The sequence below is a fragment of the Pocillopora verrucosa genome, chromosome 12 (genome assembly GCF_036669915.1).
Source record: "Pocillopora verrucosa isolate sample1 chromosome 12, ASM3666991v2, whole genome shotgun sequence".
Lineage (NCBI taxonomy): Eukaryota > Metazoa > Cnidaria > Anthozoa > Scleractinia > Pocilloporidae > Pocillopora > Pocillopora verrucosa.
This window is the reverse complement of record NC_089323.1, coordinates 14,359,340-14,376,508: the sequence shown is the minus strand read 5'-3', so window position 1 is coordinate 14,376,508 and position 17,169 is coordinate 14,359,340. Positions and strand designations below refer to the sequence as shown.

The following is a 17,169-nucleotide window of genomic DNA, read 5'->3' as shown; positions in this document are numbered from 1 at the left end:
CAAAAATTGAGCCAACTTAATTCTCGGATTATACCTTTTTAAGAATCGTAGATAGGTTGACCGTTTTTCACGGTCTTTGCCTAACTAGCGCTTACGAAAGATATTAAGCCCATGTTTTTCAAAGAATATGTCTTGCAATTGTTTTCTGAGTACATTCAGAGCTGGAAAAACAACTACCGGCTTTGCAAGGTATTTTTGTTTCACACTGTTCTCGATCAGCTAAATCAACAAAAACACGTCTTTTGGCCCACATGCAAATACAAGTTTTTATTGTTTCTCATTTTGGAATCATCTACACCAGATAGATCTTGCTGATAGGACATAGTTATCATCTTTTCATAAAATATTTCACAATATTGGCTGCGTAGAGTGTCTTTGCAAAGTAAATTGAATGGCTCCTCGGAAGGAAAAGTTTCATTTGAAAAAATTAAACCTGCTTCTTCTCCCTGCAGAACTTTCAGAACTCTAATAAAATGTTTCTTTTTCTACAAACTGATAGAGGACTTCTCAGGGTTTCTCTTAAATTTCTAAGTGTTTAACTCCATCGCCGAGTTCGTAGAAGAAAACTTGAACTAGCGAATGGGCAAGGATTGGGAATGAACGCGATGGTTCACAAAAAAAGAGTTTGATAGGTGGCAGATATGGATGCATCCTTCCGAGGCATATGTTTAAGGTACACGTGCAATGGCAGTGTGATAGCATTATTTGTCACTTTCAATAAATATTCACAATGCAAAATTTCTAACTTGAGTCTTTATTATCCATCATCTAGATTGTAACATATCGCAATGCTAATACACTTTTTTTTCCCAATAAGCGAATAAGTTCTTCTCCCCACTGGAACTAAGCCTCGATGGTGCACCTACAAGAGCGACGAAAATCATTAATATTTAAAATTTTCCGAATGTGGAATACACTCTGGGAGTCAAATTGAGCTTGCTTGTCTAGCATTCGCGCACTATCTAAAATCTTCGAGCTATTCTACTACTACAAAAACAAATCACGAGAAAACTGGAAAAAAAACAGTCATCAATAATTACAATTATGTTGAGGATTCGTTTACCGCTTTTTCGAGAAACGATGTCAGAAAAAAGGACAAAAGTGCATTTCACAATGTCGAAAGGTACTCTGCGAATCCAGTGATAATTGAATTTTTTTAATAGTATATATATATATATATATATATTTTTTTTTTTTTAATTTAATCAAACCCGTGATGGCTCGTCCATACAAAGACATTTTCTCGGATTTCCCTGGAATCCTGAGGTCGTGGAAGCGGGACAATAAAACAACCCTCAACAACTTTTGAAGTTATCACGTGCACTTTTATACCTTTTCTTTTACCAACAGCCTTTCTAAAATTAGCTGTACAGATAATATACGTACAGACGATATTTACATATTTAGGTTGTTTAAACAAGCCCCCATTTAAAAAATATTTCTGCTGAAATGGGCCAGCATGTTTGCAATAACGTATTTAAAAAGTGAACTATCAACCATTCAACCACACTTTCTATCGGTTTACCGGCTCATAAACCACGCGGGAAGTTGGGACAACAGGAGAAAAGCTTGTTAACCACAAGGCGCAAACTTTTCGAGTTTTCAAACTTTTCAACCTTTCCCTTGCTCAGTAGGTGGTAGTTTTAGCTGGGTCATATTTGTATATGGTTACACGTATTCTTAATTAGAATTGCAAAATACAAAACAAAAACCCGTATTCTCAACAGCCTTCTCTTCTAACCATCAACAATTTTTCAGAGACTAGCTAATATCTCGCTAAGGTTCAAAATTCTTGGGTACGTGTCAAAATTTTGGATGAAGCCGAGATGAATCACCTTGATGGACGTGACAGGTAACAGAAAGCTTCTATTTGCAGATGTAGCAGAGCATTTGATTACGTCCCGCAGAGCTGTGTATTCATTTCATGACATATCATCGGTTTCAGACTGTTATTAGTCGCCGCTCTTTGGCATTCTTGTGTTTATGGCCTCTTTGTTCCCTTTCAGTTGAAGCACTATTGAATTTTATTTGTTGAAATTTTATTTTGATATCCACACGAGATGAATCTTTGAAATTCCCGTTGCATTTGACAACTCAACCCAAGCGTTGCACCTGCTCCATGAGTGATAGCATTTACTCTGTAACACACTGCAACACTTTCAAGTGGTGACAGTCCAAGGGTCACTATCATGCTGCTACTTCCATTCTGGTTGTTTTTTTCCTTCTTTGTTAGAACTAACGATTGCAATGCAAGGTAGCACTCTTGATCGAAGTCCAACAAGCCACGTTTGTCATGGCAATTTCAGGTGCGATGCCTTTCACTACTTACAGGCTGAAAAACTTACATCCATCATGGTGGAAAATGAGTTAGAATGTATTTTTCTTTGTGTTGAAGAAACAAAGTGTTATTCGTTGAACTTGGCAGTGTATCCTGACTCCAAAGGTCTTCATCTGTGTGAATTGTTGGCTACTGACAAGTACAAAGCGACTAAACACTTCCTTGCAAATGATACTTTCCATCATCACAGACCGGGGATGAGTAATATAGGACGGGCCAATTTAAACAAAGAATTCAATTGAAAATGGATTTTTCTTCTTTTTACAGTCTCCATGCGAAAGCGCTTCTTGTAAGAACAGTGCTGACTGTATTACTGACTATGAACTGAACTCCTATCACTGTGACTGTGAACCTGGATTTTTCGGAACTCACTGCGAACGAGGAGGTATTTTGAAAATTCATTGTTTTCTCTGCTGTATATTGTGGAATTTGCAAAATAAGAAGCCAGAGCTAAACTTAAATGTTTAATATGCTGATAAAAAGCTAAAAAGGTAAGAGTTTCTTGCATGGAGGCGACCCGCGCTTTAGATTCACTATACTTGAATCATTGTTTACTAGATGATTGGGTAGCGTTGTGTTGAAATGTCTAGAAGCTGTCAACAAAAACTTCTGTTTGGGGGAAATATTTAGATCAAAAGAATAGCCCGACCTGGCGTGAAGTCAGAAAATTCAGTTTTCCTTTTCCAGCTGCAACGCGTTTCGAACTCGAACGAGCAACTCTGTGGCTAAATGTGCAGCGCAACTGGGCATGCTTTAGTTGGGCGGTACTACTAAGCTATGAAGCCACTTTTTAAAAGGCAAATTTCAGTGAGGTTTTTGTTTCCCGTGAGGGAATAAATTATTAAGGAGATGAAGACGACATCTCATTTATGCACAGCTTTGTTATGTTGGTTAAATTTGATCAGAAGGGTAAAGCCGCCATTGATCATGTATATTTTTTGTGAATACGTAAGACAAAACAATAATTCATCGTGAAAATCAGGTGGCTTCATTTTATTTTATTTTGTTTTCATGGTTGCAACATCACGCCCTATACTGTTAACACTGTGGTGACATTTTTAGATAGCGTATTGACCAGGGTGCATTGAAGTGACTGTTTGATGTGCTTCTTTAGAGAGCGGAATACAAAGTTACGGTGACTTCTGTGTGGTGCCGAACAAAGGAGGTTGTTCCCCTCCTAACGGCAGTTATCTCATCTTCACCAAAAAGGAAGGCACGGCTTGTAATGCAACCGATCAGATTTTTATTCTCGATCAGGATGGAGTTATTTATCACAAGTGCAGCAAGAAAAATGTTTGTCCACAGGGTAACAGTTTTCTTGTTTTACTTTGTACTCTAAGTGTTGTTGTTTCTGGAATTATTTATGAATGGTATCTGAATTCTTATTGACTATTTTCGTAGTCAGTTGTCGTCGTTTTTGTTTTTGTTTCTGTTTTTTACGAGCTACGATCATCGGCAAAACAAGGAAAAACACCTTTGAGTTCCTGACTTCCTTTGTGTGGTTAATATCTCGGAAAATGACGTGATGAAATCGTCAAATTAGTTTTAGTTAATCATATTCCGGTTAAAGTACGTCCCTTTTCGTGGAGAATAATGGTTTTCTCATACCTAGAGTTTTGGTCACTTGAGGTTGCCGACACACAATAACCTGAAGAATTTGAAGAACAATTTCTGTGTTCATCCAGACGGTGGATGGCCTGGGGAGGGAGTACAGTTGGTATACTGGCCAGGGTGTGGCGAAGAAAGATTGAAGCTCAACTTCTTTGAGCTTGGTAAGACAAATTCAGGGGCCCCTGATGAAGGCACCAGACAGGAGTGTCGAAACGTTGGTCTATGAATTGTAACTTGTCGGTTACATTCATTAAATCTTTAAAGCAGAGTAGCACCAAATCATGTCCGATTGTCCACCTGGTTGCCGTGTGAACTTTGATATATCTTATTTGTAAGAAAGTTATAGTCAAACTAGTGGTACAAGGGTGAACCGGCTCGCGAATAACAGAGTCCGCATTGCTAAGTACCGCTGTCATTTGTATTTCAATCATCGATGCAATGAAATCATTGTGCTCCATCGAGTTTGAGATCTCGGCCTCCTGTGCGGAGTGCTAAGGGATACAGGCTTTCACCCCTAATGAAAGCACTAGACAGGAGTGTCGAATCGTTGGGTCTAAGAATTGTAGCCTCTTGGTGACAGTCAGTTAAATCTCTAAATCAGAATAGCGTCAAACCATGTCAAATTTCAGTGAGTTCTTTGTTTCCCGTGGGGGAATAAATATGATAGAGATAAAGAAAACTTTTACCCAACATAAGATTGAGAAAAAAAAGAAATGGTACACGTTTAAGAATGTTTTTGTTTTGAGTGTCGCCACGATATGTAATGAGAACAAAGGAGAAAAGAGCAAGGAGCCCATGGGAACGAATACACAGGAGGGGCCTACCGTGCAGGAGAGTGCTGATGACTGAGTGTGGATTGCAGTTTTACATCAGCCGTGGATAGTACTGACATCCGAAAAACTCTGATTAGTCTTTATTTTTATTTTCCTTGCAGGTGCATCAACTGCCTGAATTTCAGTCCGGAGAAATATTTATTCGCGTAGTTATATTAGCATAGTAATATCATACCAATTGCTACGGAAGCTGCTGTAAACTTGAAGATAGATAATAAAGGCTCAAGTTGCAATGTTTGCATTCTGAATATTGATTTTGCTGAAAGCAAAAATATTTTAGAGCAAGTCCCATTTACTCTTAATAAGCCACTGTGGTGTATTTTGAGAGAGCTGAGAAACAACTGCGCTTTCGTCTTCTGGTTTGGTAGGAAACTGGGAATAACAACAGATGGCGGAATGTTCAGTTGAAGTATTAGACAGCCCGAAGGATCGGGTAAAAAGTGTTACACCGGAAACTTTCTTTAAAGGCCTGTCGATAATCGTTATATAACAAATCTTTTCCACATTCCACTTATACTCATGCACACACCAATCGAAGTTTTATCGTTAACAATTAGGCCCACAACATCTTATTTAAGGGTGTATTAAAATGGGCTTTTCAGAAAAAATAAATCCTATCATAGAAGCTCAGCACTTTTCTGAGAAAATCTTGAATGAAAAAATCACCGCCCCTCCCTTTAATTACTTACGGCAAGGAAGATTATTTAAGGATGGTTGAGATCTTGTCGCCAAGGAACTAAATAATTCCTGGCAAGATGTGAAGGCTTCCTGTTACGCATTACAAAGACTCCACGAATTTAAAAAAGCAGAAACTCTCAAGTTGGTAATTCAAGTGTAACTTACCCCCATCCAAAAGTTAATTAATAAATATCCAAGAAGAGCTCAAAACTTGAATATTTCAATAAATTTCAAAATTAAACATGTATTTCAAATCACTACAAAAACAAACAATGAGCCTCATTTTCAATATACAAAATTGTCAGTTATTGAATTGGTCCTTACCGACAAAAGAAATCTTTCAGGTGCACGGCCAAGATCGGCCTGTGGCAAATCTTTCAGTTGTCGATTTTCGCTCTCAGCCGCGAGAAATGTCATTACCAAAGCCACTGAATACGCATTTTCCGATTTTTCTTTTTCTTCCCCCTCTAGGAAAGTTTGAACGTCGCTGTCTGTAAGCGATACGGATTTTCAGTGTTTCATCAGTCTTAAATCCGAAAAAGTTCCGACAAACGACCTCACATTGAGAATGGTGTAGGCTTCGCCGTTCATTCATCAACCGAAAGCAGCTCATTGGCGATATCAAACACACGAGAAAAAAAATGTTATATTATTTAATTATTTACGGCTTTCTCAGGACTGGATATCCTTGTATAACACCGCAGTATAAAGGATAAAAGACAATAAGCTGCAGGCTCGTTTCAAGAGTTTCTCCCATTCGCAAGAGGTTCACTGTTGTATAAATGACTGGAATTATTTAATCCTAATTTATTTTTCGTCAGCTGAAACTGAAAGGAATAAATTCGCCAATAACGTTTTTCTCTTTGCTCTTTTTGATCTCATTGACTTAAATGCTTTTCGCTCAAACTAATCAATGGATTATGTATTTCCAACCACGCTGACTGTTTAAATGGTCAAAACTCACTTCAATTACTCATTGAGAGCAAACAGTTATCACAAGTAATAAGGTTGGTAATTTCAAGTTATTGCAATTCTTTTGTATTTTAACCCTTTAACTCCCAAGATCTCATTAGCAATTCTCCCTAAAGTCGGTCATAAAATACTTATGACTTCAATTAGGAGAATTTGGGATTGGATCAACTTGTAGTCCCCTAATTGAGTTTTGAGGGAGAGACATTGACGGAACAAATCAACATTATCCTTCCTCCGTGACATAGAGTACCAAAGAGTCTTTTTGCCAAGATTTTGTTTGAATAAGTTAGAATATCTCAATCTTACAACAGAGAAAACAGTAGAAATATTCCAGTCTAAATGAAGAAATTACGGTAACAAGCAAGTTGATGGCAATTCGTTTGCTCGACCTGCCTCAGCGATTGCCTCCTGTGGATTTTTAACCACATGTAAAGAATACTGAATGTGTTTGCTCTTGAAAAAATTTAAAAAACAAACAAAAATAAAAAAAATAGCGTCAGGCATCACGCAAAATTGCTCTGCCGCACCTGACTGCACGCAAATAGTGGTTAGTAATTACGATCCACGTAAATTACTTTTCGTCCTTTTGCAAAATTTTCATTGCTGCATTTTGAGTTCGAACAGCGAAGAAAATATGTCTCCAATTATTTTTAAATTCCACCCACGAAGACCCCTCTAATAAGTTTGTCATTTGAGCCAATGCTCAAATTACCCGAATCATATTCCACCCTGAGAATTGTACATTTTCGGTATGTTCTATGGTTTTGTTCGGTTTTTTTCTTCTGCCTCTTTTTTGTTATTCTTTTCTCTTCTTTATTTAGCTTTGAGACAACACTGTGATCGAGAAAAACTTATACATAAAGGATCATAAAGATTCCAAAAACTTATGTAAAAAACATTATTGTCTTAATTATAAATGACAGGTATAAAGGATATGGACGGAACGTGGGCAGAAGTGATAACATTATGTATCTAGTTTTCAGTTTAAAAAAAGTCCTTAACTGCTAAATTACTGCAAGAAAATATTAACGGTTTCTAATATTTTGATTACTGTTATAAGAAAGTTTCATTTGTGGATAAGTAAATCTTACCTCAGTTAGGATCTACATTGCATAATTAACATGCTGACATTTCCTAAAAGCTATCTAAAATTTTTAAAATTAAAATGAGGAAAGACAAATTACGGGAAGAATTAATTAAATTAAAGGAAAAATACTTTGTTCATAATGTCATACGAAGACAACATTTCTTTTTTAATGTATATGGCTGCACGTACTAGAAATTTCAAAAAACAAAACCCGTATTCCCAACAGCCTTCTCTTCTAATATCTCGTTAAGGTTTAAAATTCTTGGGTACGTGCAAAAAATTTTGGATGAAGTCCAGATAATGAGTCATCACGTTGGACGTGACAGGTAACAGAAAACTTTTATTAGCGGTTGGAACAGAGAAATTAAATACGTCCCGCAGAGCTGTGTATTCATTTCATGACATATCATATGGTTCAGACTGTTATCAGTTGCTGCTCTTTGGCATTCTTGTGTCTATGGCCTCTTTGTTTCCTTTCAGTTGAAACTTTTTTGAGTTTCATTTGCTGAAATTTTATTTTGAAATCTACACGAGATGAATCTTTTAAAATTCCCGTAGCATTTAACTACTCAACCCAAGCGTTGCACCTGCTCCATGAGTATTTACTTTGTAGCACAAGACAATAACCACCTAATAGTGACATATTTTTGATTCGCATTTAAGGTGTTCAATATTCTGAAGCAACACTTTCAAGTGGTGACAGTCCAAGGGTCACTATCATGCTGCTACTTCCATTCTGGTTGTTTTTTCCTTCTTTGTTAAAACTGACAATTGCAATGCAAGGTAGCTCGCTTTATCGAAGTTCAACAGGCCACGTTTGTTTTGGCAATTTCAGGCGAGATGCCTTTCATTATTTACGGGCTGAAAAACTTACATCCAGCATGGTGGAAAATGAGTCAGAATGCATCTTTCTTTGTGTTGAAGAAACAAAGTGTTATTCGTTGAACTTGGCAGCGTACCCTGACTCCAAAGGTCTTCATCTGTGTGAATTGTTGGCTACTGACAAGTACAAAGCGACTAAACACTTCCTTGCAAATGATACTTTCCATCATCACAGCCCGGGGGTGAGTATTTGTTGATTATATATATAGGAAGAGCCAATTTGTTGCAATTTTAAAATGATTTTTATTATTTCTTTTAGTCTCCATGCGAAAGCGCTCCTTGTAAAAACAGTGCGAGCTGTGTTACTGAATATGTACTGAACTCCTATCGCTGTGACTGTGAACCTGGATTTTGCGGAACTCACTGCGAACGAGAAGGTATTTTGGAAATTCATCGTTTTCCCTGTATATTGTAGAATTTTCAAAAAAAAAGATGCCAAAGCTAAACTAAAACTTTGTTCTTGGAAATGTTTAGTTTGCTGTGTAGAACCTGAAAAGGAAAGAATTTTTTTGCATGGAGGCGACCCGCGCTTTAGATTCACCATACCTGAATTTGTTTACTAGATGATTGCGTAGCGTTGTGTTGAAAAGTCTGAAAGCTGTCAAACAAAAATTTCTGTTAAAAAAAAATTGTGGGGAAATATTGAGATCAAGAGAATGATCCGACCTGGCGTGAAGTAAGAAAATTCAGTTTTCCCTCTCCAGCTGCAACGCGTTTCAAACTCGAACAAGCAACAAATATGCAGCGCAGCTGAGCATGGTCCCAGATGGACTAAATGCACGTAAGTCACAAATTTTCACAGAACTGCAACAGAGAAACTTCTTAAGAATGCCAGATGTCGGTGAATATTTTTAACCGCTGGACATTTAGTCTATTCAAGATCATGCCCGGCAGTCTGGTCAAAAAGCGTGTAATTTAAGTGTTGACAACCGACCGATATTATAGGATGGACAAGCTCGGAGAATTCGTCCACTAAAAAAGCAAATTAATTGGAATTGTTTGACATTTCTTAAGAAATATCTAATTTCCATAAGAAGTTTGAAAGAACCTTTCGATAGAAATTCTGTGAAAAATGGTGACCGTCAGGCACTTAGTCTATTTGAGAACGCACCCGGCTGCTAGGCCATTCACCTCAACTCGAAAGCTCATTTAGTCGCTTTTACGGCATAGATGTTGATTCTTTTCCATTGATTATCCTTAAGCATATTTAAATTTCTATTTGAGCTTCTTGAATAGTCGGGATGGAACAAACACCAGGCGGCAAAACTAAACGGGAATTTCGCAGTCAATCGCGGAGGAAATAGTTTTACACGAACCGCTTGCTTGCTGACGTCATAAGTGAGCACAACGGGAATATGACGCACGGTCGCGTAACATTGAAATTGAATTATTCTGTTTTCCATACCATTATTTTCATATTTCAGGAAGAACCTGCAGTGATATCAAATACTGCAATCCGATGGCAAAAAGTGGCTCTTACGTCATCGACCCAGACGGAGAGGGTGGAGTAAAACCTTTCAAAGTATACTGTGACATGACTGACAAGGAAGGCTTTGGAGTGACAGTTGTCAGTCACGACAGTGAAAATATGACGCTGGTGGATGGGTTTGATTCCCATGGCAGTTATTCTCGTGATGTCACTTACCATGACACCAGTCTCCTCCAGCTAGCAATCCTGACAGCTTCATCTTCTCATTGTGAGCAGTTTATTAAGTACGGCTGCTATCATTCAGCACTCCTTTACAATGGGGACATGCGTGGCTGGTGGGTGTCACGTGACGGAGAAAATATGACCTACTGGGGTGGAGCCGACTCTGTTCCATTCAAATGTGCATGCGGGTTGAACAACACATGCGCAAAAGTAAACTTCGGCTGCAACTGCGATACGAACGATTGGAATTGGCGGGAGGACAGCGGTTTGATCACAGACAAATCCAAACTTCCCGTGACGCAATTGAGGTTTGGAGATACCGGTGTTATCGGAGGTAGGAACGAAAAAGGATATCACACGCTTGGAAAACTGAGGTGTTATGGACTCATCTAAAACACACAATGATTTTATTTCAAAGATCACTTGAACATTATAATCTTTTTGTAGTGTAGGACGTCCATCATTATTAAGTAAAATCAAATATACATGATAATTTGAATTGATTGTAGTGAAGTGAGAAAAATGGGAAAACTCATAATGGGTAACTAAAAGTACTTGTAGAAAAAATATTACCAATCATCATAGCCAGTATTGGAAAGCTCAAATGTTTCTGACTTATTTATAATTCAGCTACAGAATAGAAACTTTTAATAACTGCTGCGTCAGTCCTAGTAAAGTAACAATTATCATTGCTCTTTTCTCTTAGAGAGTCAAGAGACGTGAAATTTATAGTGGTAAGAAAAATGCAAAGGCATCAGCATTTGCAGCTATTTCGCATCCTCTCATTGGTGTGGGCTGATACTGGAAAAATTCGGGTGTTTTCTTTTTGACAAAACAGAAAATTTAAGGTCCGATGCTGATCACATTTTCTTATAACAACAATGTGTGACTTAAAAAATTCTTTTCCCGATTCGGTTCGCTGAAAAGTTTTTTAACTAATGTCCTGTAATTACATGATGTAGAGAGTAAAGAAGATGCATAATGCGCGTGGAACACCACTATACCTACCTATGATTTTGGAAAACTTATTTATTGGGCAGTTTTTCCAATTTTTTTAGCCTCAAAAATCTTCCTACTGAGGTGCAAAATTTTACTACTTTTAATGTAGCCAAGGAGACGTCAAATGCAGATCAATAAAAGCTCGAAGTACTTATGCCCTCTTAGACGATAGGGCTCGAACATGCTTTTAAATTCTTTAAACTAGTGAAATACGGTAGAAAATAAAAGTCGACTTGGCAAGTTAATTTCTAAAACTTTGGTTTCCGTACACTGTATAAATATTTGAATAAAAAATGGTAATTAAACTGAGTGGAGTGCAATTTGTATAGTAATCACATGATTTCGAGTACAATTTGGGATAAATCAGTGTTTCAAAGGCTAACCAAATTGCACGAGTCCGTGGTGCGAGTGCAAGTTTTTGTCTGAAAAATTACGAGTGGTGATTTATCCTAAATTGGACGAGATTACTAGTTTATAAATATACAAGCAAACACATGACTCTGTTTTCCTTGTTGATCGTTTTTATTTCGTGTCATGACTAACCAGTTCGGCTGCTTGCCCTTGCCTCCTGTCCGGAGTTGTCGGGTTTTTCCCTCTAGAACTTGCTTGAAACTTTTTAAACTTCTCTCAAGAAGGTCTGAAGTCATATAAGTGATTTCAAAATCAAGCGGGTGCGCAGCACGAGTTCGATTTCAAATCACATGATCTCAGACCAAAATTGCACGACACGAAGTTCAATGTGTACTTATTGCATCCCCACCCATCCCCTAAGGAAAAGTATGGAGAGAAGAATGGAAACCAGCCAAACGAAAGCACAATAAAGCTTAGCTGCCTTTTTACTTGGAAGTACTTTTCTGTACAGGGTGGTTTTCACGACTTTGATGTTAATATCGAGGTAAAGGCCAAAATGGACAAACTTGATCCTGTCACGTTGCACCACTTTTAGCTGAAGATCCAAGTTCCCGCAGACAGGCTCGTTATCCAGAATGGCATGTTTATTGTTGCCATAGCAATGTCAGTCAATGCCACGCCATGAATAAACGTATTTATTTCAGTTCTGGAGCAACCAACAGAGAAATGCGAGGTGGCTGAAACATGTTCTTTCCCTAATGAACATGAACTAAAATTTTAATAATAAACTTTTGAAAAATTCCCCCTTACGCAGAAAATAAATAATTGACAGTGTTTGTGCAAAGAACGTTAAGTGTGCTAGATCTACAAATGATCAAATCGTTTGGAGGAGCCAACCTACAATTCAGATCTTAAGGAATGGTCTAAACTCATGTTGTGGGGTGACAAGATGAACTAAATTTTGCTGCAGTTACACTGCACGATTACTAGTCACGTTTCCATCACACACTCGGGAGGGTCTGAATGGGGTTTAGTGTTTAGTCTTATTTGTCCATATTTTTTAGTGTTTACTGTTAAATTGGCCATTTTTTTTAATGTTTACTGTTCTTGAAAAAAATACTCTTTAGTGTTTGAAAGGAGACCAAGGTTTTTTCTAAGGATTTTCAAATTTATCTGCTCTTTTAAATTCTGCAAGAAAATCAAGAAAATCACTCGCGAACAGTGAGCCAAAGCTGAAATGCTCTTGTCCTTAGAACCGATAATGCGCCTTACTAGACCCTCAGTACTGGATGTACTTGAGGGGATACGTTTGGTAATCCACACAATAGTCCCTGAAAAGTATTGCTTCTGGAAATCCAACCAAAGTAGTGTTTGCAAAAGACCAATTGCACTTGAAATTGGGCCCCAAGGCAAAGTACTGGCGTTAGACTACGATTTCGACTCTCGATAGTCTCGTAGAACTGCTTTTACACCGACCAGTCGATGTAAATGTTCGGAGGGAAGTATTCAACGATGCGCGGGACCTATGCTTTACCAATGGCGTAGTCTTCGTTGCAGAGAGAGGCTCATCAGCAATCCGTTTCATTAAATTGAAAGGCGAAGTACTTTTCAAACCCGGACGCCTAAAATCGCGAGCTGATTTTCTCTCGCAGCTTAGTCGTTTCAGATTGTCACTTGAGGGTACAGGTCCAGTTCTACAGAAGCGGTTTACGACACTTCTGAGATCTTTAGCTGCGCAAGTCGAGAACTGAATAAACAAATTGTCCAGATTAACCCACCCTTAAATAAATCAACTTCCATCTGTGCGGCAAGTAAGGATATCCTCTTGTGTGCAGATGATGAGCAGAGAAGCATAATGCAGCTGGAGTTAGAGTACAAAGGAGTGGCTATCATCGGTAGTAGGCTGAGACAGATAAACTACTCCAACGACGTGACAAGTGTTGAATCTCTTTATGTTCTGCGGCAATCAGCATACTTGGCTGCAACTAGCGCAGCTGGAGGGTTATATGGTTGTATGGTTATATGGTTGGAGGGTTGTAACCTCGATTGAGCAACTCTTGCGGAATTCTTCAGATTCTTGTAAGGAAATCAGGAGGCTGTATGGTTATGAGGGCATCATTGTTTTCACCGACAACAAAGATCAAAAGGTTAAGACCTTTAATCCCTTAAGTGCAACAGTCGAGACCTTGTTGGGTACTGGCCATGAAGGAACCGTGATGGAACTGAAGAAAGCTGCTCATTTACACAATTTCATGCAATCTGTTCCTTGTAGAAAATTTTTTTTATTTCCGATATAGCTGCTGAAACAATCAAACTAGCTTCGGGGCTTACTGGCAAAGTGTCCTTTCTTCGCAACCTCGAATGTCTCTATGATAGTTTTGGAATTGGTGCACATACGATCGACGCGGTCCAATTATCTCTTCAAGATGCTGTGTGCAATGTTTCATCTGTAAATGCTTATATTAAAAACACAGTCGCTGAAGTAAGGCAGCACAATAAAATGAAAGAAACAGCAAGAATAAATGGCCCTGAAGGAACTGTTTCCAGCAAAACACAGGAGTCATTGGTGCTTCTCGAAAGAGGTATGGAACAGCTGCGAGATAACGTTAAGAATGTAAACGAGGACTATCTTGGTGACATTGACCTGCGTACGCTGCTAACAACTCAGGTGGAGAACCTTCATGCCGTCTCCCACTTCAAAAACGAGACTTTCACCGCTCTTCAGTATGCTCAAGACTTTGGAACAATTTCAAAGCAATCTTTAAAGAGAACAACGAAGTGGGGTGCGAAGTACTTCACACTTGAGAAGTCTTATTATCCAGTACCTAAATCCAGTGTGGAGTTACGGGACGTAGATTTGATGAAACCTCCTCCAGCTGATAACGTTGACCCCAACATTTAGGCAGCCATGAAGGAATTGGTTGACAGGTATCGACCTGTCAAGGACGGTAAGAAGCGAATCAACAGAAGTCAAAGCGGGAGCCCTGCCGCCAGCTGTATATTCCAGTACGCCATCGTGTACTAGAGTAAAATTCCATGAGGATGTTTAAGATGATCCAGGGACAGACAATGAAGAACGAGTCGACCAGGATACAAATATTCCACGAGCTACAAACGAAGTACTGAGAATCACCTTTGTTGACGAAAGCATGCTCGGAGTTGTCGCAGCTGGTGACGTGACAGACCTCCCTGAGCAACAGGATGAATTCGACACCGACTCGGAGAGCGATGCGGATAATGATACAGACAAAACGTTCAGCAGATTTGGTCGCATCACCTGCGCTCATTTCCGCCTTGATCTCTAGAAACAGTTGGGACAATCGCGACTATTCAGGTATGGAATATAATCAAATGTTTTTGGCCAGGATGGAGTGACATGTCTGTCATTTTTGTTGACCATTATACATAGTGAGCACTGTAGCCGATCTTATTGGTAAAAGAATATTCTGTTATTGCATTCATTACTAGTCAAATTTAAACACTCATATATGATAGCTCTCATTTTCCTTGTAATTTTCGTATTTATCTCTTTGTTTACAGTGCGGATACACCAACTGGAACCATCTCACAAAGCCAACCAATCATACTGAGGTATTCATACAACGGATGGCAGTCCGTAAATTTGCTTAATTTTACTGTTTATTTCGATATTCTATCCCATTGGCTGATTGATTTGAACATCGTAATCTGATTTGTTACAAATATATTCTCTCTAGGTGGTCACGATTGATGAATCCTCGCTGTAAAAGCGCTTTAAGAATAGAATTGTTATGAGTTATACAAGCTAAATCTGCGGTAGTCTTCAAATATCGTCAGTCATAAGTCTGTGGACATCTATGGCGGCCTCAGTGGACATCTTCGGCAGTCTTTGGACATCTTCGAAAGCTTTCGTAAATCTTCGGCAGCTTTCAGATATCTTCCTCACTCTTCGGAAGTCTTGAAATAATCCCGAATTGTTGGAAAATGGCAAAAAAAAACCTCTTTGAGACAATAAACACAGGCCCAACATAGATATTTCCCCTTTTAGGATGTGGTTTGTTTGTTTATGGGAAAAAAAATAATGTTACAACGAGTTTTTTAATGTTAGTGTTGAAATAGCTGAAAATTAACTGTTTAATGTTATACAGTCAAAAAAGTAAATGTTTAGTGTTATCGAAGTACCCCCATTCAGACCCTCACTCGGGGTATCCGCCGAAGTTTCGATTCGCTATAAGCTTGTCCACGACGCCTATGTTTTTGCCTATCCCTTTTGCTGCAAAGGAAAAAGTGGCTCCGAAGTAGAACAAATGCGCGTAAAATGAAACAACAACAACAACAACAACTTTATTTTTTCACCCCAAAATATACAAGAAAGAAAAATTTATAATAATAGTACAGACAATGATAGGGGCGCTGGCTGCCCGAAATAACCTAAGAGTTAAAAATGCCAGGCAGCCAAAACACCAATTTTAACATTTCAAAAACCTGTGGGCGTTAGCCGCTTTTTGAAATAACATCTAAACATTTGGAAAAAAAAAGAATGGAAAATATATTAGATACTTATCGTTAAATCCGTTTTGATAATCATGCACCGTCCCAATATGAATATATATGATCTGATTGGCTTCGTGATACTTTCCCCTTTTCAACAAATCGTGGGATTTTTCAAATGTGTTTTACGGAAATGTTTGTTGTTATTGTTCATTTGAAATGGTCAGAAGATATTTAAATATGTAGCAGATTATTAACGCATCAAATTAATTTTTAAAAAATATTTGTTTTTTTCGGTAGAAACTCATATAATAATTATGTCAAAGAATAAAATGCAGTATTGGTTTACAAAGAAAAAAAAATTAAGGTCATCATATGGTGACTTTAATTTTAGCATTTAGAGTTACCGTCTCCAATTTTTTTTTGCTTTTGATGAAGCCGAGTAGAGAGTTTAGATGAATTTTGTGTGATTTGTATAGTCATGAGAAAAAAAGAGTGAATATAGATTAGGCTAACTGGGAAATATTTCCTGACAAAAAATATATAGGTGAGACCATATACTCCTTTTCATAGATAAATCTGACCTACTTGTTCTCCTTTCTGATTCACTCACGTAAGTAAGCGGCTTGCTGAAGTTTAATACAACTGTAGTTAAACAAAATGTTATTTTTACTGTCTGAATAACCAAATAAGGATGAGCTATCGAACAAACACGAAAACTAAGTATGAGAGACGCCAAATTCTTTAAATAGAGATGGCGAAGTGAAGGAGTTTGTGGTGTCGCGCTGTCGCTCGGAAGTTTTTTTATGCAGTATATTAGTGAAAGAAAAACCGTACTGTGAAATGATGGTATCCTAAAACTTCGCATGATGCGTTGTTCGTGTTGTTAAAGCTCCTAGGTGCACCTAGCCCAAACTAATTGTGTTATTGCATTATTTTTTCAGTGGGCCGTTGCCATGTAGTCGTCGTGGGAACTAATTTTAGCTTATCTTGAGGGAAAAAAATTTTACAATATGCTAAAGAGGATCTCTGTGTACTCAACATATTAAATGCAAAATCCTCGTAGACCCAAAAGATCAGCAGATAATCGAATTTTCCACAAAGCATGCTAATATGAAGCTTGGCTTTCAGTTTGGTTCTTTTGAAGTGTCCAATTGTGTTTGTAATTAGGCATGCTTGGGTGAAAAGCACAATAGCGGTATTGGCGTTTTGCAAACTCTTCGTGTGACAATGCAGTGTTTTTCTTATCATCTTTATGATGCTGCGGTAGCCAGGAATAATCAATGCCCCCTTCTTT

General features: G+C 38.1%; 1 protein-coding gene and 2 pseudogenes across 1 annotated transcript; all 3 read left to right on the top strand.

Moving 5' to 3' along the window:
- The first annotated feature begins 1,826 nt into the window (after positions 1–1,826).
- Positions 1,827–4,837, top strand: LOC131783727 (uncharacterized; annotated as a pseudogene).
- A 2,922-nt stretch (positions 4,838–7,759) lies between these two features.
- Positions 7,760–11,294, top strand: LOC131783699 (contactin-associated protein-like 2). The gene is made up of 4 exons (XM_059100457.2): positions 7,760–7,845; positions 8,183–8,583; positions 8,661–8,778; positions 9,826–11,294. The coding sequence occupies exons 2-4, from the start codon at positions 8,239–8,241 to the stop codon at positions 10,443–10,445; spliced, it is 1,083 nt and encodes a 360-aa protein (XP_058956440.2). The 5' UTR covers positions 7,760–7,845; positions 8,183–8,238; the 3' UTR covers positions 10,446–11,294.
- Positions 11,295–13,902: 2,608 nt separating this feature from the next.
- Positions 13,903–14,427, top strand: LOC131783701 (uncharacterized; annotated as a pseudogene).
- Positions 14,428–17,169: the final 2,742 nt, after the last annotated feature.

What these genes read in the sequence shown, in the direction of transcription:
- LOC131783699 (XM_059100457.2), top strand. Translation starts at nt 8,239, where the DNA reads ATGCTGCTACTTCCATTCTGGTTGTTTTTTCCTTCTTTGTTAAAACTG. An exon ending in TCCATCATCACAGCCCGGGG is followed by an intron (nt 8,584 to 8,660) that starts GTGAGTATTTGT and finishes TATTTCTTTTAG; the next exon opens with TCTCCATGCGAAAGCGCTCC. An exon ending in AACTCACTGCGAACGAGAAG is followed by an intron (nt 8,779 to 9,825) that starts GTATTTTGGAAA and finishes TTCATATTTCAG; the next exon opens with GAAGAACCTGCAGTGATATC.